This window comes from Paroedura picta, chromosome 11, assembly GCF_049243985.1.
Source record: "Paroedura picta isolate Pp20150507F chromosome 11, Ppicta_v3.0, whole genome shotgun sequence".
In the NCBI taxonomy this organism is placed as follows: Eukaryota; Metazoa; Chordata; class Lepidosauria; order Squamata; family Gekkonidae; genus Paroedura; species Paroedura picta.
In genome coordinates, this window is record NC_135379.1 from 11,645,396 (window position 1) to 11,668,616 (window position 23,221).

Consider the following 23,221-nt stretch of genomic DNA (forward strand, 5'->3'; position numbering starts at 1 on the left):
TGTTCCCCCAAACCGTTGTTCCTTCACAGCAGGGAACACTGGGTAGGGTGTTCCAGCGCAGACTCAGTTCAAACGCAGCGCTAAATCATTTCCGAGGGTAGCCATGTTGGCCTGCTGTTGAACAGCTCGTCCAGTGGCACTCAGGAGACCAACAAGTTTTGGGAGAGTATGAGTTTTCAAGAGTCATAGCTTCCTTTGTCAGATGCAAGTAGGATTGGCAACCCCTAAGTGCTTATATATGAGCCTTTTGTGGCGCAGAGTGGTAAGGCAGCAGAAATGCAGTCTGAAGCTTTGCCCATGAGACTGGGAGTTCAATCCCAGCAGCTGGCTCAAGGTTGACTCAGTCTTCCATCCTTCTGAGGTCGGTACCAGCTTGCTGGGGGGTAAACAGTAATGACTGGGGAAGGCACTGGCAAACCACCCCATATTGAGTCTGCCATGAAAACGCTAGAGGGCCTTACCCCAAGGGTCAGACATGACCCAGTGCTTGCACAGGGGGGATACTTTTACCTTTAAGTGCGTATATCTGAACATCTATGGTTTTCCAGTTTCCTCTATCTTCAGTCTCCACTATTTCAATAATCAATAACTTGCCAGTTTCATATAAAAATTTTCCCATCAAAATTCACAAAATGTTCACTAGTAGAAGATCAGTTGGGGCTCCCCCCCCCCCCCCCCGGAAGTTATGCTTCCACGCCGGTCCATTGGCATGGTTGGTTGTCACACCTCTCTCCTAGCCACCCCGGCTGTTAGTGGGGGCTGTCTAGACAGAGTATCATTATTTCCACTGTACGGTTTTTGTTTTTTTCTGTTTTTTTACAGTGTTTTAATTAAGGTGTTAATTGGGAATCGTTTTATTGTTCTGAATGTCTGTATGTAACCCGCCATGAGCCAGCCTGTCTGGGAGTGGTGAGCAATAAATCTGATAATGATAATGATGATAATTCCACCCTGGATCAACCTAGGTCAGGGGTAGTCAACCTGTGGTCTTCCAGATGTTCATGTACTACAATTCCCATGAGCCCCTGCAAATGCTGGCAGGGGCTCATGGGAATTGTAGTCCATGAATATCTGGAGGACCACAGGTTGACTACCCCTGACCTAGGGTATACATGAGGGTCAGACTGAAGGGGCCTCTCCATTGTTTTGGGCTTGCAGCCCTTGGCCTCTCCTTGAAGCAAGCATTTAGATGCGGACACCAGAAAGTAAGTGGAAGCAATGCTCCAGGATCCAACTGGTGACTTCCACTGTGGGTGCCAAACCATAAAAGCAAATGGTTTGCCATAGGTGCCAAGGGCAGCTGAGTCCCACAGAGTTAGTGGGAACAAACGCACAGAAGAGATACATAAGGCAAAATTAACACCAGTTCCTTCGCTCATTCTGGTTTCACGCAGGTTGGCGTAGGAATGGTCAGGGAGTGCGGGCAAATCTTATTTATTCAGCAGCGCTAACCCCGAGGAAAACATTCCTCCTCCAGTGTCAATGCATTGTTTCAGCCCTTAAAAGAGATGCCTTGAAACCTAAGAGTAGCATTGCTCAGTTTCTGACTGGCGAGGGAAAACAACTAATTTGGACCGGCTTACATTGTGACTTTTAACTAGATTCTGTAAAAACTTTTAAATTTATAAAGGCAGAATGTGAAATGTTGCATGCAATTAGAATGGAGTCATGAAAGTGGTATTTGAGTTATCAGTGGTTTTGCCAAGTGCTAAAGACACAGATGTGTAGCTCTGTCGCAGGGGTAGTCAAACTGCGGCCCTCCAGATGTCCATGGACTACAATTCCCATGAGCCCCTGCCAGCATCTTCCTTCCTTCCTTCCTTCCTTCCTTCCTTCCTTCCTTCCTTCCTTTCTTTCTTTCTTTCTTTCTTTCTTTCTTTCTTTCTTTCTTTCTTTCTTTCTTTCTTTCTTTCTTTCTTTCTTTCTTTCTTGCAATCATATGTCATCATTTGAAAAATTGATGCTGAGAGGTTTGGGGGAGTAGGTGAAAACAGAGTCATTATGTCCTGCAAAGCATCATTCATATGCTCTGACTTCCTGGAAGACTTCAGTACTTATGTTCTGGGGTCATCTTGGAAGGTCAACACTCCATTTACACTGAGTTTGTTATTACCTACCCGGCGGTAAGAAAGTTTCCATGATGTACTATGCAAATAGTGGCTAGAAATTAAATACATTGGTCCAAACTGGTGCTAAACTCTCGCGTTTTACTTGTTTTCAGAACTTTGTACATGTTTCCTAGCACTGAGCAACTACCCTCCTCCAAATCAAAACATATGTGTTAGTTTTCTTTTTACTAGATGCCTGTGGTTCAAAAATTCTTTTTTTATATGCTTTCTGGTTAGCATATATGGAAGTATGAAGAACAGCATTTCAGATGTTTTAATGGTAGAAAGTTCCTATTTGCAGTAATGTTTAATTCCTTGATTCTTGGCTGAAGTTTCTGAAATGAACTAAGAATTGGAGTCATCTGGGCAAGTTCTTGAAAGCAGTTTTAGAGTTTTTCTTTGCAATTATAGAGGGACTCAAGCCATTGTGTGCATGTTTAGGTATGTGCAATTATTAACATCTAAAGAGAGGAAGCCAGAAAGATGAGGCCTTTTGTAATTTTTCTGGCAATTAATTCTCATTCGCCTGTTTCTATAATGATCCTAACTATATACACGTGAATTTATGGGACAGTATAATGCACAGAGAAGTTCAGAGGTGACATTCTGATGACAAAATAAAATGTCATGCTAGCCTAATCAAAACAATATTGTGATGGCAAAATTAAGTGGTATCAATGTGGGTATATTTTAACATGATGTCAAAACAATATGCCATTTGAAACCATGGAGATGCTATTTTGACGTCAAAATGAAAAATTGTCAACACAAGTCAGGGGAGATGTTCCACTGAAAGAAAGACAAAGTGATATCCATTTAAGTCTGCATCATTATAATGTTGCCATTCCCCCAAAGACATTTGACATGTTAAGTGGTATTTATTACAATTATTTTCATTTCTTTCTATTTGCAGCTAAAACGCAAATTATACCATTTAAAACAATTGAAATTTAATGGTATCTGCTAGGGTAGTTATCAGGGCTGAAGCACTAATGAACCTAACCCAAGGAGATCCTGGGTATTTTACTAAACAGTTTTCCTGGTCCTACTTGCCTTTCTCAAAACACTGTCTTTGCTAAATCAGACCAAGATCCGTTTTTCTACCCACTGCTCTCCTTCTTCCAGGAAACTCAGGAAAGTGCACATGGTACTCCTTTCTATATTTTATTCTCACAACAAACCAGTGGAGAAAGTTAGGATAAGAGAGAGCGGCTGGCCCAAGATCACCCACCAGCGAGCATCTGGCTGACTACAGATTTGAGCCTGGGTCTCACCTGCCTGAGGCCAACGTTCCAGCCATTATACCACACTTTTGGTTTACTTTGCATTCTATTTTAGTCATATGCATTCAAGAAGCTTGAGGAAGAGGCTAAAGTTGACAGTCTGTATCTTCAACATCTGGTGTTCAGAGACAGGTTACAACCAAACATAGAGGTTTATATCATTGAAGCTAATGTCCACTCCAAGGAGTGTCTAATCCTTGGTTTTTGTTTTGCTTTGAAGGGAATCTAAATCAGTGTTTCCTTTTCTTCTTCTAGCAGCTAATTTCGTCAGGTGATCCTGAGAGTATTATAAGGGAGGCCAAGCACTTTGGGTCCAGGGGGAGTTTCCTGCTTTCCAGATGCATTCCATTGTCCCTGTTTCCCCCAAAACCTAACCCAGATTGGAAGGACATAACATTCTGATATCATCCGGAATTAGTGTTGGGAGTGACGCTCTGGTTTGGGGGCAAATCTCCATGGTTAGAAGCAAATTCTACCATAGAATTTTGCCCAAAAGCACACACACGCCCAGTGTCTCAGCTGTGCTGATGGCGCATCTCATTGAAAGCTCCCGTCATCCCTTGCTAGCAGGATCAATGAACTTGGCAACCCTAACTTTGTTATAGGTTCCTTTACTGTCTGTGGGAATGCGGAATTAGTTTTCGAGTTGCAGAATGTTCTTTTACAGTTCTGAGAATAGGTAAAAGAACCACAGAGTGTTGGACTGGAATGGGACATTGGCCAGATCCAACATAGCTTCTCTTATGTTCTTAGCTAAAGGTGTATGGAAAGAAGCTATCTTCTTTGCCCAGACTCCTATTTGCACGAAAGTATATTTGCAATGTATGAAGCTGAAAAGGCATGTCTGGCAACTGATACTGGCAAGAGTTTTGATCATCTGGTTGGGACGGTAGGGGGGAAGAGGGCTGGATTTGGAATATCCCTTTTTCCTGCCATTCCTCTGCCAGATGATCAGTGCTATTGCTGACACTGTGCAAGTGCTGCCATAACTGCTGGTTCAGGCCACAAATAAATGTACCCCACTGTTTCATGAGGATATTGCGTACATACCAGAGCCAAATATTCCTTTCCTCTCACTTCCTTTTCTTTCACGATGGAACCTACCCAACACACACACACACTAATACAAGTGAAAAAGTTATGGCCAAGGGAATTATTCTTTCACTGGAAACAGAATCTTTGGTTGGGGGAAAAACCTATATTCCCCAAATCACTGTAATATTCCCTTCCCAGTTCAGCTCCTCCTATCGCATCCTTCCCCTGAGATGTTGGATGGGGGGTTGTTGAACAGACAGGGATGGAGGAAGGATTAGTCAGTCATCGGCCTTAGAATGGTTTTAAGTTGGTTTATATTTTATTGTGAGATTTTTAGTGTTGTAACCTACCACGAGCCAGCTTGCAGGGAAGAGTGGGTAGTAGCAGTAGTAGCAGTAGTAGTAGTAGTAGTAGTAGTAGTAGTAATGTCCCATGATACACTTATATGGGAAATTTTTCAGGGGAATTGCTGCGGGAATTTTTGTGGAAATCATCCCCTGAAAACTTTTTCTGAAGTTATCATTTTGCAAATTATTCGAAAACATTTCACCTGCTGAGGTTCAAAAATAAAAGGCACCTTATCTCGGTTACCCCACTCCAGCACAATAATAAGGCCCTACATTATTTCTCCCCACAAGATCTACCCCATTGCAGAGCACAGATTCTTCCTAATAGGGCCACACTTACAATGGCCAATTGGCATCCATATCCATGGTGACAAAGGACACTGGAATAAGGCCCCTCGCAATTGGTCATTCTTATAATCACAGAGAATCATATAGGCCACCTCGTCCAGACCCCTGTTTGATGCAGGATCAACATCCCTAACAATTGTTTGTCCAGCTACTCTGCCGACAACAGAAATGATTCTGATAGCCTTTCAAATACTTAAAGCAGAGGTAGTCAAACTGCGGCCCTCCAGATGTCCGTGGACTACAATTCCCAGGAGCCCCTGCCAGCATTCGCTGGCAGGGGCTCCTGGGAACTGTAGTCCACGGACATCTGGAGGGCCGCAGTTTGACTACCCCTGCCTTAAAGAGAGCAATCATGTGGACTGATTCCCTGAATAATCTGGAGTCTGGCACAAGTGTTTCTAAACTGAAGCACATTTCCATGGTGTGCATGCATTTCAGGAGAACCACATGGAATATGTTTGCCCACATGCACGGTCAAATGTAACAACTGTCTTTATTCAGGGGAGATGAACACCGCTGCTTACACCATCACTTTTTGACTTCCTTGGGAGTTTAGAGGGTAACATTTTGCCTGTCTCTGGTCAACACCTGCATTTTTTTATATATACACCATCAAGAGCTTTGAATCTTGTTTCAAGGGTGCCTCTTTTCAGTAGTTGAACAGCTGTTCTCTGAACAAATATTTTTTTTCATAATTTATTCTTTTAAACTGCTACACTCTACCAGAAAGGAAACTTTAATTGCAACAGCAGCTGATATTGTCAGTAGTCAGGGCTTGAAAAATTCTGGCACTGTCAAAAAAAAATTATTTCTTTCAAGAGCTTTGTTGTTGAGTGTTGGTGTTCTCACAATTATTCTAGGGACCCGAAATGCTTACTTTTTCACTAAGGGGAAAGAAAAGAACTCCCGCAAAAAAGTAAAACAATTTTTGTGTGTGTGTGTGTTTCCCTCATGTGAGCTCTGACAGACTAATAAGGAAGAATGATGATAGCAATAAAAGAGGGTCTTGGGTGCATTTCTCAGATTTCACTGTTGTAAAATGATGTCCCTGTTACAAAATGGCCACATAGGAACTCAGAGAGAAAGCTAGTTCTGAACATGTGGAGAGCTAGATGCAGTGACCTCCCGCTTAGCCATAAAACTTCCAGTGGTCTCTGAGCTATCACATCGAAACCCAGGGCTGTATTAACAGCTTTAGAGAGCACCTTGTTAACCTAGAGAATAGACCTGTGTGTTTTTAATTTGGGATGATTAACTACATTGAAATTGGTGTGAAATACACAACAAATCAGAATGTCAAGAGTAGGAAGTGGATTTTATCAGCTGGAGGAAGTGTTGGGCTAGAGGGAATGAACATACCTTTGGGGGAAAGTTGCACACCTTACCAGATGATGGACAAATCTGTTCTAAAAGGAAAGCGACAGAAAGGTTCGAAGGTGCCAATTTCATGACTCCGTGAATATGAATCGATGAAGAGTTTTTCTGGGCACCAGAAATTAGACCATACAGAGCAGACATGTGACCTAGGTAGAGCTTCTTTGTCACATGATCTAAATGCAGATGGGTTAAAGATACATTTCTAAATTTGACATGCAAATATTAGCCAAAAACACGGATTTTGTGTGCCTCTGTATTGTGGAAGCAAGTGAAGGCTTGAAAAAATAAGGAAGAGGAGATCCAATTGTATAAGTATTTCCGCTCAGCATGCAAGATGCTGTCCTTGTTACAGAGACTGTTACATTCCACTTCTGCTTGGTGTGTCATCCTAACCAACAGGGGGCAGATAAGCTTGCTGCCACCATCATCATCATGACCATTAATAAATATTTATGACCTGCTCTTCCCTGAAGGCTCAGGATGAGTAACCACATACATAATGAACAATAAAATCGTTCCACATATCCTCATAAACATTAAAATCATAACTTAATTTACAGCAGTTTAAAAATACGTCATTCTTATGGCATGTTAGGAAACAGGCCATCGCAGAATATTGTTGATATTCTTATCTCCAGTGCAAATTTCTAATCACTTTCAGATTATGGATTCTGAACACCCCAAACCATGAGCAAGATTGGAGTCCAAGATCAAAAAACAAACAAACAAACAAAATAACTAGGAGGGTACAGGCTTTCAAGCAATGACTCTCAGAAGCTTACATCCCCAACTCCTGTTGGGCCCTAAGGGTGGACTAAAAGAGAGCCAGCTTGGTGTAGTGGTTAGGAGTGAGGACTTCTAATCTGGCATACCAGGTTCGATTCTGCGCTCCCCCACATGCAACCAGCTGGGTGACCTTGGGCTTGCTACAGCGCTGATAAAGCTGTTCTGACTGGGCAGTGATATCAGGGCTCTCTCAGCCTCATCTCCCTCACAGGGTGTCTGTTGTGGGGAGAGGAAAGGGAAGGCGACTGTAAGCCGCTTTGAGCCTCCTTCGGGTAGGGAAAAGCGGCATATAAGAACCAACTCTTCTTCTTCTTCTTCTATCTCTTCTCCTGTAAACCAGTATGGCTACTGTTGTGTATGCGGACATTGAACTGTGCTTGTGGTCGTTGTAAGGTGAGGATAGTAATGTGTCCAATCAATGTCCACTTCTGCCTGATGGTTGTATCCAATGAAATGCACTGGTTATAGTCCAATCACAAGGCTCCGTCAAGAACCAATCAGGTTGTTTGGCAGGAAGCCCAGAGTGTCTAAAAGTACATTGGGTTGTGTGTTAGTTTTTCAGTGTTTGATTGGTGTTTATTAGTTGAATTACTGAAGCCTCTGCATCTACCGAACCTGCAAATTTAACAGCTACTTTCTTGAAACGCATACTTGCAACTGCATGGTTTCTATATGAAAATCAATTCTGCGGTGTTTCCAGACATGTTTTCTATCGTGCCTGACAATGGGTCTCAGCAGCTTTCCATTTTCGGTGTCTGCAGGCACAGATGAGACCCACATGCATTGAGTAAGCAATATTTTGGGCAGATGGAAAACTGTTTTAGTTCCATTAAACCCAGCAAAAGCTTTTACAGTAGATTAACACTGCTCTGCATTCCCTTTACCTGTTTTATCCTGCCCAAGTCATGACAAGAGAGGTCCAGTTTAATATACACTCAGCTTGCTCTGAACTTTGGCAAGCGTGCATTTGGCAGGCTTAATGCATTGCCAGGAGAACCCGGATGGCCTTAATAGCCCGTGAGGCATCCTTTTAAACATTCACTCAGACAGGCTTTGTTTTACCTTCCATTTTTCTTATGGCTAGCAGGACATCTGACATGACTCTTTTAAAGACGTCTGAAGATTCCAGAATGCCATCTGAGCATAAGGGGATTAATTAACACAACAGTCTGGCCTGTACACTCACTGTTTTGCAATGACTGAGGCCCCAATTATTATATGCATTTTTTATAACTACTTCCTCCCGGCTTCACCTACGGAGGGGTTGGCTGGATCCTTCCACGATGCACACGGGCATAATTGGTGTAGACAAATGCCAAGTTGGACCAGTGTGTTTGCTTAAGTTTGGATGAGCTTCCTTTCCCAGCCTAGCTCAGACCAATAATGCCCCCCTCCCCCCCAAAAAAGCTTTAGTCATTCCTATTCCGTAGGCTTTGCTTGTATCCTCTTTATCACACTGACAATCTGTCCATTCTGAAAGGATTACAACTCTGTACTTCAGAGCATGACATCATAGTGAGATATTGCTTAACGATCTGAGACGCTTAACGGCCATCGCTGTAGCTTCTTGTTACTGAAAATATGTGACAGCTCTGGCCTACTTGAGCTTTGCTTAGCTTGCATTTTTTCCCCAGCCTTGGATGGAGATTACATGTCTGGTAAGTAGCGTTTGTGAAATTGCTGAGGGCACGTTTAACACCATGTAAGTTGGCAGGCGTCAGTGGGGCCAGCGCAAATCTGGAGCAAAGTTGTCCCATCACTTAGGCAGTAAAGCTGTCCTTGTCTTGTACTAAATGGAGCTTAGTCCTTCAAACCCTAAGGAACACTCAGCAGGGTTGGGGCTGTTGCTTAGAGGAATGATATATATTTCTGCCATAAAACTATTCAGTCAGAGTAAAGGGGAGGCACTAGTATTATGGGAAAACCAAAAATGAATACGGAGAAAAAAACAACACAAAACAAAAACACCCCACTGTAATGATAGTAAGGCCATTGAGGGGTTATATATATGGTCTTATCAACCTGCCCTCACCCCCTATATGACTAATGATGGGCCTGGAGGGGTAGGAAGGGGAGGGACCCCAGGTGGGATTGTACACAGCTATGCTTCCCAAACATATTCTGTACAAATGCGCCACTGCCAGGATTTCTGGGAGCCTGAAGAATGTTTTAGGGGGTTCTTAATGGTAAAAAAAAAAAAAAGTTGAGAAAGGCAGGCCTAAAGGCTAAGATTTCTTTTGGCTTTCACCTTTGGCCATTTCAAGACTTTCAATTTTCTACAGAAAAAGGACAGATACTCAACTCAGATCTTACTCAGCTGACCTCAGTGTATCCCATTCCCTTCCTTCTCATGGCCAGGGGGGGAAGGGATCCTACACCCTCAGCTTCCATTTGGAGAGTGATAGGATGATTTCTAATGACCATTGGCCCAACATCATTATGCCACTTCTAGGAACATCTAGACATCATATCTGGTCTGTCTAGGAATCGCTGGAATTGCTGTCTAGGAGAGCCAGTTTGGTGTAGTGGTTAGGAGTGCGGACTTCTAATCTGGCATGCCAGGTTCGATTCTGCGCTCCCCCACATGCAACCAGCTGGGTGACCTTGGGCTCGCCACAGCACTGATAAAACTGTTCTGACCAAGCAGTGATATCAGCGCTCTCTCAGCCTCACCCACCCCACAGGGTGTCTGTTGTGGGGAGAGGAATGAGAAGGAGACTGTAAGCCGCTTTGAGCCTCCTTCGGGTAGGGGAAAGCGGCATATAAGAACCAACTCTTCTTCTTCTTCTTCTTCTTCTTCTTCTTCTTCTTCTTCTTCTTCTTCTTGAAACATTATGGCTTCCTAGAGGACTGTGATGTCACTTCCATATTTTCCCCAGAAGTGATGTTACTCCATTGCTGATGGCTGACTCCAATGACCTCCCCATCTCCTCCAATGTCTCCTGTCTCACCATTCTCACAATAAATATCAAGTACATTTTATTCCATCCATTCAAGCCATTCTTTCTCATTTTCTGCTATTATAAGGTAATCTTTACCTCACCTGCTTGACGGGCTGCTGCACATAAATAGCTCACGGTGTGATAAAGAACTACTACTCGGTGTGAAATGAAACAGTCTTATGACTGAGGCAGCTGTATCATACAAACCTGTGTTTAGTAGTATATTGCCTTTTTCTCATTCTGAAATACCCTTGATTACCTTTAATCTAGTTTTTGTTAAGCGGAAGAGCAGAATGATTGCTGATGACATTTACACTGTCACTTCATGACAAACTATCAATTTGCATGTAAAGTTACTGATTTTAGTATTAAAGACTTTCTTGACTCTTATCAGATCAGAGTTGGTCAATTTCAGAGCAGGCTTATTTTTCTGATAATTCGGGATGCCATTCTAGAAGTTTTCAGAAGCTCTCAGTCCACTGCATCTTGGCCATAGAACATTATTCTCTTTCGACTTGTTTCATGCCGGTCTTGTTGTGGTAATGCCTGTGTCTGCCGTGGCGGCCATGAATGCTAGGCAGCCTTAGGTCTAGCATATATCCCTGTGGAGGTGACGACTTAAAGAATTGTTCTAGTTTTAATTGTTTTTAATCACCAGTCAGTTTATTAACCGAACATTCTGCATCTTGGATGAAAGCCTGAGACTCCGGGGAGGGCGGTATATAAATATAATGAATGAATGAATGAATGAATGAATATTGCAGATGATCTGGAGGTGGCCTATTTAGGTATCTGCATTGTCTATAGCAGTGGTTTTCAACCTGGGGGTCGGGACCCCTTTGGGGGTCGAATGACCCTTTCACAGGGGTTGCGGCAGGGAGAACAGCTTGGCCGGGATAGATCAAGATAGAGCATTCGTCTGTCTGGAGCAGCAGAAGAGAGCAAGATTGGCATGGTGGGACAAGCGGCAGAACTGCAATGAGAAACCCTGGAAAAAAAAACAATTTATATACCATCAATAACAATAGATCTTCGTGTCATTGGTCAGTTTTGGTTTCATTTCTGTGAAAGAACTCTTGCATAATTTTTTTTAATACATGAGGAACAGTATTAAAGGGTCGTGGCATTAGGAAGGTTGAGAACCACTGGTCTATAGCATACATACACAACCAGCCTCAAAACAGATGTCCTTTGAACTAAAGATGGCTTGTTCTGAAAAGTCATGAAGAAACCTCATATTTCCAGAAGTTCCTCACTAGTCTCAATTTCATGGGAATAGCCTGTTTGCCGTGTTCATACCCACTTTGTGCCTCGTTGTATAGTCAAATCGTTTGTTGTGCTATTTTGCATCTGAAAAGGACAGAGACATCTGTTTTGGTTTTTTTAAGCAAACATATTAATTTCCCCCTTTGTCTTTTGCCTCTCCTAGCAACCGGTCAACTCCCAGCAATCATGACCGGATACAGCGTCTACGACAAGAATTTCAGCAGGCAAAGCAAGATGAGGATGTAGAAGACCGGAGACGTACCTACAGTTTTGAACAACCTTGGGTGAGTGTTCACCGACAAGCTCAGTATACAGCGTTGTGCGAGATTCTTTGGTGTTAGCTCAGTGTCTTTGCTTCCTCTCTTGGCCTTACTCCCTAATGCAACAATAGTGCAATTTAGATTCCAGTTCCTGGGTGACCTTTAAACTCTTGACCCTTCCTGTTTCCATCTGTGCCCCCAACATTCCTAATTTCATTTACTATCCATGCCTTGCCATCTGTCCATTGTGTGTAACATATTTGCTGCCCTGTGACAAAACATAGCTGGTTCACATCAATATTTGGAACACCAAAAGTATTATTCCAATAAAAATATTGTATCCCTAGTTAGTTCATTAATAGAAACCTTTATGTAACTTGGCTGAAGCCATTGAAGCTGATCTGAAGGTGTGTCTGTCCTGTTTGACTTTAAGATTATGGGATTTGTTGGGGGCATTGTTTAACAAACTAAGACTGTTTCCTTGTGTAAAGTTTCAAATAAAATATGCAAATGGTATTATAATGCCCAGCACCTAATTTTCATTTTCCACCGCAGTGGCTGCACATGAGACCTCATTTATATTAAGCTGTCCTCCACAATCCCAACAGGCCTTTTTTACTAGCTTTCTTAAAACTTACACACTTCCAGTTTGCCAGCCTTCCACTGCTGGGCCACACTTCGTGTATGATCTCTAGAAACCAGTCTGCAGGTTTCTGAATTTTTCACTGAAAAGAAATGGGGGTTATTTTGTCCAAGTATAGACTTATTTACATTTATTCTCGTGTCTCACACTATTCCTACTCACTTAGGCATGTGTCATGTTTTGTAAATATGCATACTGCTTTTGTTAACTTACAAGGGAAAGTGTAGCAAATTTTAATTTCAGCCCTTGTCAGTTCTGTGTTCTAGATTGATCTGAAAATTCACTCTTAAAAATGACAATGTATAGGGGTGGGCCGAATCACAAATCAAACTAGGAAATCTGTTCATGAACTGAACTGGTTTGTGGCCCTGAACACTCCATTGAAAGAGAGTGTCATCCCATTAAACAAGAGTATGCAGAAGGCTCTAAAAACAGTTGAGCCACTCAGCTGTTTTTTTTGGACTATCTTATGCAGCCCCTTTAAAGTTTGAAGGGACTGCACAAGACACCTTGAAGAAGCTGACTGGCAGTGGAGCAGGAACTCCCCAGCATTCAGCTGTTTTTCAGGCTTTCTTGTGCATTCTTTTTAAACTTTAAAGGGGCTGCACAAGATGGCCTGAAACAGCACCTGTTGACCACCACTCAACTGATTTTGTAGCTTTAACAGGGAAGAGAATGCAGGGGTTTAAAGGGACTTTCTGTTCTATCCATTAACCACCATGAACTGCTTTAAAAATTCATGGAAATTCATGACAGGAGTCATGACAGGACTCTTCACGACTCTCAGTTTACAAGCCACGTACAGGGCAACATTTGTGGAGAATTTTACTTAATGGTTCAGTTTGTGCCCATTCCTAATAATGAACATCTTCTAGAATGCTGCACTTCTAGAAAAATACATAACGTTCATTCAAGGCCTCCCTTTAATATAATGTTTTAAACTACGGATTTTTCTTGAGATATTTCCTTGGTCGTCAGAGTCTCTTTTTCATGAAGAAGGAACTTCAAAGAGTAAGTGCGTCTTCCCCATGCAGAGGTTCTTCTGTTTAATCTTGGGATGAAGTGGGTTTAGGGATCTTGGGGAAAACCCTTTGAGAAAAACCTGCAGTCACTGGAAGTTGAAAACTTAACTACCGAAGGTCGTGGGCCAACTGTCTATCTAAATACCATAGCAACTCTTGACAGGTGGCCATGGCTTGCATTATGGATTTCTACAACGAGTAAGTGGGGAATTATTTAGATAACAGGATGATTACCTCAGGAATGGAATAATTTCCTAAATTGTGGGTCAGAATGCTGACCTTTCCTTTCTTTCTCCCCCCCCACCCAAACGACTGGAATTGCTCTCCTACAGGGCCAATCATGCAAATGAGTTTAAAGTGACAGTAATGCTGTTTAATGTATTAATTTTAATTCCAAGCTTTGTCGTTGTTTTTGTGGGAGGACCTGTTCCTTTGTTAAAGCTACAGTTAGTGCTCTCTATGGCATACATGCCTGTAGACTTGTGCCATTTTAGAGAGATACAGACATTTGGAAAAATAAGTCCAGTGTACCGTGGAATTTGTTTCCCCCCTTTGTGTATTCCAGACTGTATAAGTTCACTGTTCCTGGAAAGGATGAAACAATGACTTCATCCATTTTGAGAATGCTGAGGAACAATAAAAGCCCGTCTCTTCAGCCACATCTATGGCTGCAGAGTCTTAGCTTAGAGGTGCTCTCCCTCAAACACATCCAGATGTAGTAAATCCCAAAAGATGTGAAAAAAATATAATGGCTTTTTTTAAAAACGGTGTGCTTTGTAGGAAAATACATAAACCATATTCTTATACATCGTTCTGGTCTTTCTGTTTTAAAGCTCTGGCTAGAAGTTTGGTTGTGGGGGGGAAAATCACACCTGTGTTGTATAGCGTATTGTTAAAACACGTGTATTAGCCTGAGGGAACCAGTTTGTAGCATGGAGGGGGGGGGCAGCTGGGGCTTAAATGGACATAAAGCTTTAAATCCAGAAAAGTCCCTCAAATCCATGATATGAAAGCCAACACTTTTCTCTGGGTTCAAACAGAGAAAGCAATCATCCATTCTTAGTGTTATGTGAACTTTGAAGGGACAACAGATCTATACGTTTCATTATGAGTACAAACAAGGGCTTCTAGGAGCAGAGAGGTATGGGTTGAACTGTGCCTTTAAATGGGAAAAGAAAGAAAATGAGGATGATTTCATATGTTCAACCTATATACAGAGAGAGAGAGAGAATTAGTTTCCAGAGTTTACTGAGCTGTGTGTGTCTTCCTCAAGTTCACAGCGGGCAAGTGTCCACCCCTGAATCATCGTGTTGTGATTTTGTTGGCAGAGTTTCTACTCTCTGGCTGTGGGAGAGCTGGCACTCCTGCCTTAGCTCATATCCATTCTGCCAATAACTAATAAACTCCTGTCCTAAAGGCAGTTCATCCAATAACCATAATGGCGAAGAAGCACTGTTATGAAAAAATGTTTATAAGGACATTTCCAAAAGAAATCTAGGCAAGAAAAATGACTTTCAAGAACATGGCTCAGAACAGAAACATGTAACTTCGGGTTGATCTTGTTGGATGACGACTTATCTGTTTGAATTCTTTCAAAAAAATAATTGTTGAGATCACAAATCAAAGCTCCTCGGCGATCCAGTTAATATGATCCTGCACAAGAAGGGGATTTTCATGTTATGTCTGTATTGGGATCTCTCTGTTTCTGCTGTATCCCTAACACATAAGTTAAAGAGGAAGGGACTGGCTGTGCGTGTTTGTGTGTGCGCTTACAGGCCCTGGAAAGCTGTGTATACAACTGGGTTTCTGGATCAGTTTGCCATTTCCAGCTCGGCTGATATTCTACAACATTTTAATCATCATAGTTTTGTATCCATCAAGACTTTCAGAAATGCTGATATATATGCAGGCTCTGTTTATGTAAGGTTATTCAAGATGGAGGCTCCATAAAGGTTACACAACAGATTCAGAAAAGCAGGTGGTTAATCAGACCTGGCCAACTGATACGCGTACGGTATGGCTTGATCCATTCCAAAATAATAATTCATACTGTCCAAGTGATATCCATAACATCATTTCACTCCAACTGTAGAGAATTAATCTCTTTTCATTGGCTTTCCATAGCATTAGGGAGGGGAGAGATGAGGATTATTATTCGGCTCAAAACAGAATGGCTATGTTCTTTACTAATGAAAACATGGCCACATTTCTAAAAGCACACGGCATCATCAAGGATACCTTTGTAGCCGTTGTTCGTCTGGTGTCATTGCAATATCCGATACATCCATTTAACGGTTAGTATAAAGTGCATGTCCATTCAGTGCAGATCTGAGCTCTTGCTAATTAGCTTATTAGCACAAGTGGTTTTAGCACCTCGGGATGCTGTTCCCAACCCTCTGTCCTTGTTACTACCCGTGTCAGCATTATAGGTTAAGCAAATTGATTTTGCCAATTAATAATGAGTATAAAGTACAAATTGATGAAGAGCGTGTGCCTTGGAGTGTAACTATTCAGTCATAGGAGCAGATTGTGGTTTCCTTTAACAGGCTTGGAGTTCCCCCCGAGGAGGGGATTCATTCTCTGCGGGGGATACAATGAAAGAGCAACAGGGTAAAGGCTTGATCTACACATAACAGAAGTCAGTTTCGTCTCGAGCTGAGCTCAAGCGACTTATCTAGTTACATGTAGTCTTTTGGGAATGTCAACAATTGCCTTCTATCTTTGGCAATTCTTTGACAGTTGTCAACACACTCTTTCTTTCCTTTGATGCTTTTCTGAGTCCTTTTGTTCCCTTCACTACCGCTGACACTCAGCATCCTTTCCCCCTTTCTTTGCCTTCACTGTCCTTGGCATCACATGTTGTAACTGCCCTTTTCCCCTGATGGGCTGCGGTAACTAAAAGATTTTGTTGGCATTGTGACAATACAGGATGGGATAAAGACATTGTGGAGGCTGTAAAGTCAGAGCAAAGAAAGTTCTTTGAGGTTTTTTAAAATTAAAATACATTTCGAAAGTTAAGAAGGTCCCAGTGACAGTCTGATGGATCTGTTTTATTACAACGGGACTTCAAGAACAGACTGGAAAGGGAAATGGCTGAGTTGCAAGCTGTCACAACACTCACAACAATGGAATCCCCAGGCCTCAACAGGAATATTGGGTTCTTATCACATTACATATGCTAGCCTCTTTCAGCCTTTATCTTTGCACTCCTAACAATCCCCGACGAGGGCCATATGTCCTCTTCTTTTGTTTTATTTCTTATTTGGGATAATAGAATTGAATAATAGATTGTAATGAATAGTAGAATGTAATGTAATTTAGAATGGGAGATCTGAATTTAATTCTCTGGTCTGAGGACAGGGGACATAAGTCAACATGACTGGCCACTTGTAGGGATGCCTCCATGCCTGGGGGGAGATGGATGGAGCATAGTGACAGGATCTCACTTAATTACTGTAAGTGTTCCACATTTGAGGGTGTCTCTGTCCATTAGACTCCAATCTTGATATATTTATTTCCTTCTCAGTGCATTCCCCCCAGAGTTGAATCCAAAACAAATGATAACCTTATAAACTTAGCTTGTCATTCCTGTAGGGCACTTGAATCATTTAAATATCTTCCTTATGCTGTGTACTAATGTATTGCTCACCCTCTGCTCATAGGTACAGACTTATCAACTTGTAATTCCAGTTCCATTGTGTCTGAGGAGGTGTGCATCCACACGAAAGCTTACTCCTTGAATACAACTGTGTTGGTCTTATTTGCTGATATGACCACACCTGATCATGTTCACTGTCCCTCCCTCCCAAAATGGCCAATGATGGGCTTGGAGGGGGTGGGAAGGGGGACGGACCCACGCGGACATGTCCACAGTTATACTTCCTAATCACATTCCACACTGTTATGCCACTTCCGGGGTTTCTTGAAGCCTGATGATAAAACAGTTGAAAAAGGCTGATGTGATGGGGCAAAATTCTAAACATCAACAATTCCCTCTTAATGTCACAATCTGGTATTTCAGTATTGCCCACCTGAAAGTGCATATTGATCTTTCCTTTTTACGTGTCATTTGCTTAGAATAGGTTCAGCATCATAATGATCATCTTCATTTCACCTTTGCTTCGGAAGCCACAAACATGTATTTGTGTGTATAAACACAACTTGGCCTGTTCTTGAAACCTTGACCACTGTTTAATTTAAAAGGTCAGTGCTTGTCACCCATATCCTCCCAGACAAGGCCAGAGAGCTTAGCAATTTACACAGTTAAGATGGCTCCACCTTTGTTGGACAGCTTCAAAGAATTACAATAATTATACTTTGACTTGTGCTGCCCTGTTTGTACAGGTGTTAACTAGTGGGAGAGTTATATTCTGTGTGCACAGTTTGTATTCCAATGCATGAAGATCCCTTTTTCCTCTGTTGTAAGGGGGCATTCCATATTTCATTTTTATGTATAATTTTTTTTAAAAATTAGGCACATATGTGAAATGAAGCTGACAATTTCCCCCCAAAACGATAAGTTACAAAATCTCTGTTTTGAGTATAGATTTTTATTCATCAGCCATGCTGGGAAACCTATTATTCAACTCAGTGTGAGTTAGATGCCGTTCATATGTTCCTAAAGAACATCTCTTGCCTATCAAAATATCTTCGGAGAGTTATAGGCGTTGTTTTAAATTCTGTAGATTGAGGAAACAGAGCATGGCTTTAGGCATGGCAAGTTTGATTAATAATGGTTCGCACACTCTAGGATTCTGCTTGGGCTGGGTATACATAAATTTAAATTTCCAGCTACTCATCCAGTTACTTTTTGTTATTTATTAAGAACTTTGGTAGCCTAACTTTCTATTCAAAGGGACACCTGGGTGGAGATTCAGTTTGGTGTAGTGGTTAGGAGTGCGGACTTTTAATCTGGCAAGCTGGGTTCAATTCTGCACTCTCATTCAGACATGCACCTTTGTAATATGCTCATTCTAAAAAAGAATCTTCATTCTTGTGATAATGTTTTACAGAATCCTACCGAGATATTCTGAAACCTGCATATGAAATTAACAATATGGGAGTTTTAAAAAAGATAACCTTTATCATTATTTCTAATAATCATTATTTCTAATGGTGGTGTTTTGGTCTCTTCTGAACATGCTTATCTCTCAGTAATATTTTAAAAGTTCTGTCAATGGGGAGAATATTATGAGTGAATCTTGATGACCGTATTGAAGACCTTGAGGCTTCCTAAACTGTTCAGAAACCTCCTTTTGACCAAAACTATTGTGTCATGCTTTCATTTAAATTTTTTAAAAACCCTGTTAAAAACAGCCATTTGTTTCCCAGTTTCATGATACCCATCGTGCCCAAACAACCTTGGCTTTTTGACATTGCTTAAAATCAGCATAGGGGATGATTCTCCCCAAGTGCATAAGATTCTTAAGACTCCTCTTGGGACAGATGTAGCCTGTTCTTTCTAACAAGGGCAGAAGTCAATGTGCAGCAGCTGGGGCTGGGATGAAAATTTGGATGAGATAAGGAGCCACAGTTGGCAACCCTTCTTTGACTGTTTATGCACTGGAAGTTTCATGCCGGGCTGTAGGCTGGAGTTTTAGTCGTGGCAGGTTGCCCCACCTCTTCCTAAACCCACACGGGGGAGCATTAGGCCTGGTGTGTCTCATCCGCCCACAATTTGTGCTCCTGCAATAACAATAACAGCAGCAGCAGCAGCAGCAACAACAACGACAATAATTTTGCTGGTAACAAAGCTGTTTTATTCCGCTTGCCTGGAGACAGGAATATCTCCCCCTTTTTTAAAAAAAAGAAAAATGTGATAATGTAATACTACATTTTTTTCTTTCTTCTTCTTTTTTTTCTGTTTGGAACTCTAGCCAAATTCAAAGACGTACTCTCAAAGCGGCAGACATTCTGTATCAGTAGAAGTGCAAATGCAGAAGCAGCGGCAAGAAGAAAGAGAGAATTTCCAACAAGCACAGCGGCAATACAGTTCATTACCCAGGTATGACAACCACCTAAAATCATGTGGGCTGAACGTGCACATGGACACAGCAAAGGAACATGAGCTTTTTCAAAGAAGGTAGACATAATGGATAATTTCTCTGTGTGAAATGCTTTATGTACAGCTTCCTTGTTTCTCCCCTCCTGCTGCAGCCCAAAATACCACTATTGGGGGACAAGGAACCCCACAAGCAGCAGATGATGTGGAATTTGGGGCTAGAGACAGAGAGGGAAATGAGAAGATGGCCTCCCATGGGTAGATGGCCTCACTCAAGGAAAGGCCTCATTGGCTCCAAACCACAGTAGGCCATGATTGTGAAACTCTGGAAACGTGTGGTGCTTCTTGACCGACCTGACAAATCACAACTGTCCTTCGGTTCATGCATCTGGCTTTCAAAACTGCTTTGGCCTCATGCATTGCCATTTCACATCACAAAGAAGGAGAGATAAATATAAACTTTATTAGAGGAAGTCAGAGTAATGGGAAGTACTTTTTCTTTATAGATCGAAAGAAAGGGAATGTTGGATGAGGCTGCAGATACATGTCATAAAATGAATTAATCGAGTGAACAGGGAGATTACCACAAAAAAAACTATATCAGATTGGGCCACATCCAAATTTCTGACATGTTTAATTGGTTGCAAAATTGAAGTGCTGTCTATGGACATGCTTTAGCTTAGAATCAAGATTTATAGTCAGAGTGCTCACAGGCTGCTGTCCAGGAGGGAACTGAATTCTCATGGAAAAATAATGGGGGTTGTAGGAAGGATTGCTTATGGCTATCCAAGGGCAACACCTAAGGGCTTCAGATGTGCAATGGATGCTTTGGGGACTGATGGCTGAAATCATGTAGAAGGTGAGTATGAAAGCTTCTTGGATAACATAGGCATTTGGAAACAGAAGTGGGGGCTAGTTTGGGAAAACTAGTGGCCTCTTTGGGGGATGGATGGATGTGGGGGAGAGGTTTTCCTTTAGGGTGGGATGGGAAGCAGAAAGCCAAGAGTCTGATTGTGGGTTGAAGAGGATGTGGTAGATGCTGAAACTAACTGATTTATTGGGAAATTGGATGAAGCTACTGAGGACTGGAAGGGAAGTTTGGATTTGGAAGGAAACTAAGCAAGTAGATGGGCCAGACATATGTATCTGTCTCTTTCCTTGGCTCCTATAATTTCCCAGCTTTTCAGAGTTAATTGCAGAGTGGGATGTTGACTTCCACAAATGTGTAATTTTGTAAATGTTGGTAGGATCTTCTTCAGTTTATGGTTCATCAAAGTGGCAGGTAGCATCATTGGTGATTTCTCATTCTGCCACTTTTTCTGTGTAAGAAAAGGAAAACACTTGTAACAGCCCTACATTCTTTCTCTTTGTCTGAGAAATAGAGGCAGTGCTGCTGAAGACAAGCCTCTGCACCTTGATTGTGAGGGAGCTTTGTACATTCCTTCAATGCACCCATCCTGCACCAATCCCAGTACATCACTGTCAACCACACAGAACATCCCAGGGACTCTCTACATATTGACACAGGCCATGTAACTCCTGTGTATTTTAAGCCATTTGTAGGGTATCTTGCTAGCATACCTCTCAGAGACCGTTTACGCACTGGAGGTTTCATGCCGGGCTTCAGGCTGGAGTTTTAGTCATGGCAGGTTGCCCCACCTCTTCCTGCACCCACACGGCGGAGCATTTGGCCCGGTACGCCTCATCCGCCCCTGATTTGAACTCGTGCACAAAAGCTGGGACAGTGAAGTTCCCAGTGCGTAAACGGTCAGACAGTAGTTAAAAGACGGGCATTTGTGGGACTTTTAAAGCACAACTTCATTTTCAAAGTTCTCCAAATGCAGTCTCTGATAAATTCCAGCTGAAAAGTTGCATTATCATCTCATACAGTTGTTACAGGGGACAGTGAAACAAGTTTCCATAGAGTTAGAAATATATTCTCAGTCCAAGGGGAAACAGTTTGTTCAAGGTCTGTTCCACAAAACATCTGCGTGCAAACAAATTAATACGTGTTTCAGTCGTCATTTCTTCCCCGCATGCATTAAACATGCTTCGTGCTGTTATATTTATAACTTGTTTCCAAAGTTTATAAATTACTTCAATACCTTTCCTGTGAAGGTGGCGTAAACAGTCTGACCAATTCTGAACTCGCCCTATGAATAACAGACAGGATTAGATGAAGTCTGCTCAATTAGTCTTTGTCATTTTCAATGTGAAGCTGTTTAAAGTTGCATGCGGTACGGAGAAGTGGCTTGAATGCATCTCGAAAACCTTGGCAGCTTTGCCCCGCGCACTCAGTGGATCCACTCCTTTCTCTTTGTTTTACTAAGTGATCCGGAAGGAGAGTTATTTTAGAAGGCTTATGGGAAACAAAAGTGTAGATGAGTCACTCCAGCGAGGGAATAACGCTCTTCTTCTTGGAGGCAGGGGTCTTGATATTCCTCGCATAGGTGTGTGAACAGGTTTTTCCGATTTAAGTGTATGGAGAGAAAAAAAAGAGAATGCCAAGGTCACACTGAGTATCCACAAGCTTTCTAGAACAGTTGAATTCTCTTCACAACTTCATAAACTCCCTAGAAATGTCCAGCAGTTATCATATTTATAAGCCAATGGCCTTCCTGCATAAATTCTGGAGCGTGCCAGAAGTTGGTTTGTGTGTGGTTTGGGAGACTAGGCAAAGAGAGGTTCTCCAGGTAGGTGGCGATTCCACTGGAAAGAGAAAACAAGGCAGACTTTCTCAACCAGGGTTTCATGAAACCCTGGGGTTTCTTGGCAGTACTAGAAGGGTTTTCCTAATGGGTGGGACTTAATTAATATACATGCATGCATGCATACATACATACAATTTGTTAAACATTTATCGAGTGATTTGACCATATATGGTCATGTTGACCCCTCCCCAATGGCCAATGATATACCTGGAGGGGATGGGAAGGGGACGGGAGGGACCCTGCATGGGTGTATACAAAGCTATGTTTCCCAACCATATTCGGCACAATTGTGCCACTTCCAGGGTTTCTCAAAGCCTGAGGAATGTTTCAGATGGTTCTCAATGGTAAAAAAGTCAAAAAAAGATTGGCAAAACATTACAGGTTGGATCCTGCCTGATTTTCCTATGGGCAAAAGGGAGAATTGTCGTAAGCTCTCTCTTATCTGCTTCAGACCTCCAGTTTCAGATGGGGGCATAATCATGACATCAGATGAAGAGAGTTTTGGTTCTTGAAATCTCATCCCTTGAAAATCTCTAAAGCCCTACTGGGTTCAAATCTAGCTTGTCTACCTCAGACCAACACAGCTGCCCTCTGTAACTAAGGATAAGGTGGCCTCATGTAAATATTCATTGTACTGAATATTTGGCTATAATACTGAGCATTTGTCTTAGACAACAAAAAAGAAGAGGAGCTAGTCGTTTTTAGAAACTTGCGTCCTACACATACATACATACAAAAGAGGATCCTAAACGATAATATGATATCTAGTGCTTGAATGATTAGTATACAACTAATGTACAACTATACATGTACAACTATAACAATGACAACAATTATGTATCGGTTTGCAAAAAGTCAAATATACATCAGTCAACAAGAACCATATAAAACCAAATATTAAGAGTTCACCAGTCTCAAGACTCATTTGAATCCTAAATCGGACTTAATGGGTCGTTATCAGATCTTGTATATTGAATATTCATGTCGTAGAATATAGGGCATTTTCATATTATTGTCAAGGGTTCTTGTTGTTTTTATGTCTGTGATGTAGCATTTGTGTAGTGCACACTTAAAATACTTCATATATATTCT

General features: G+C 41.8%; 1 protein-coding gene across 3 annotated transcripts in view; it reads left to right on the top strand.

Annotated features, from left to right (window-relative positions):
• The window catches only part of PARD3 (par-3 family cell polarity regulator), a 550,919-nt gene that overhangs the window by 525,635 nt on the left and 2,063 nt on the right, over positions 1–23,221 (top strand). For all 3 annotated transcript variants that reach the window (XM_077303562.1, XM_077303560.1, XM_077303561.1), the window contains 2 exons: positions 11,656–11,776; positions 19,294–19,421. In XM_077303562.1, the coding sequence (XP_077159677.1) occupies positions 11,656–11,776; positions 19,294–19,421 (249 nt within the window). The remainder of the gene's footprint in view (positions 1–11,655; positions 11,777–19,293; positions 19,422–23,221) is intronic.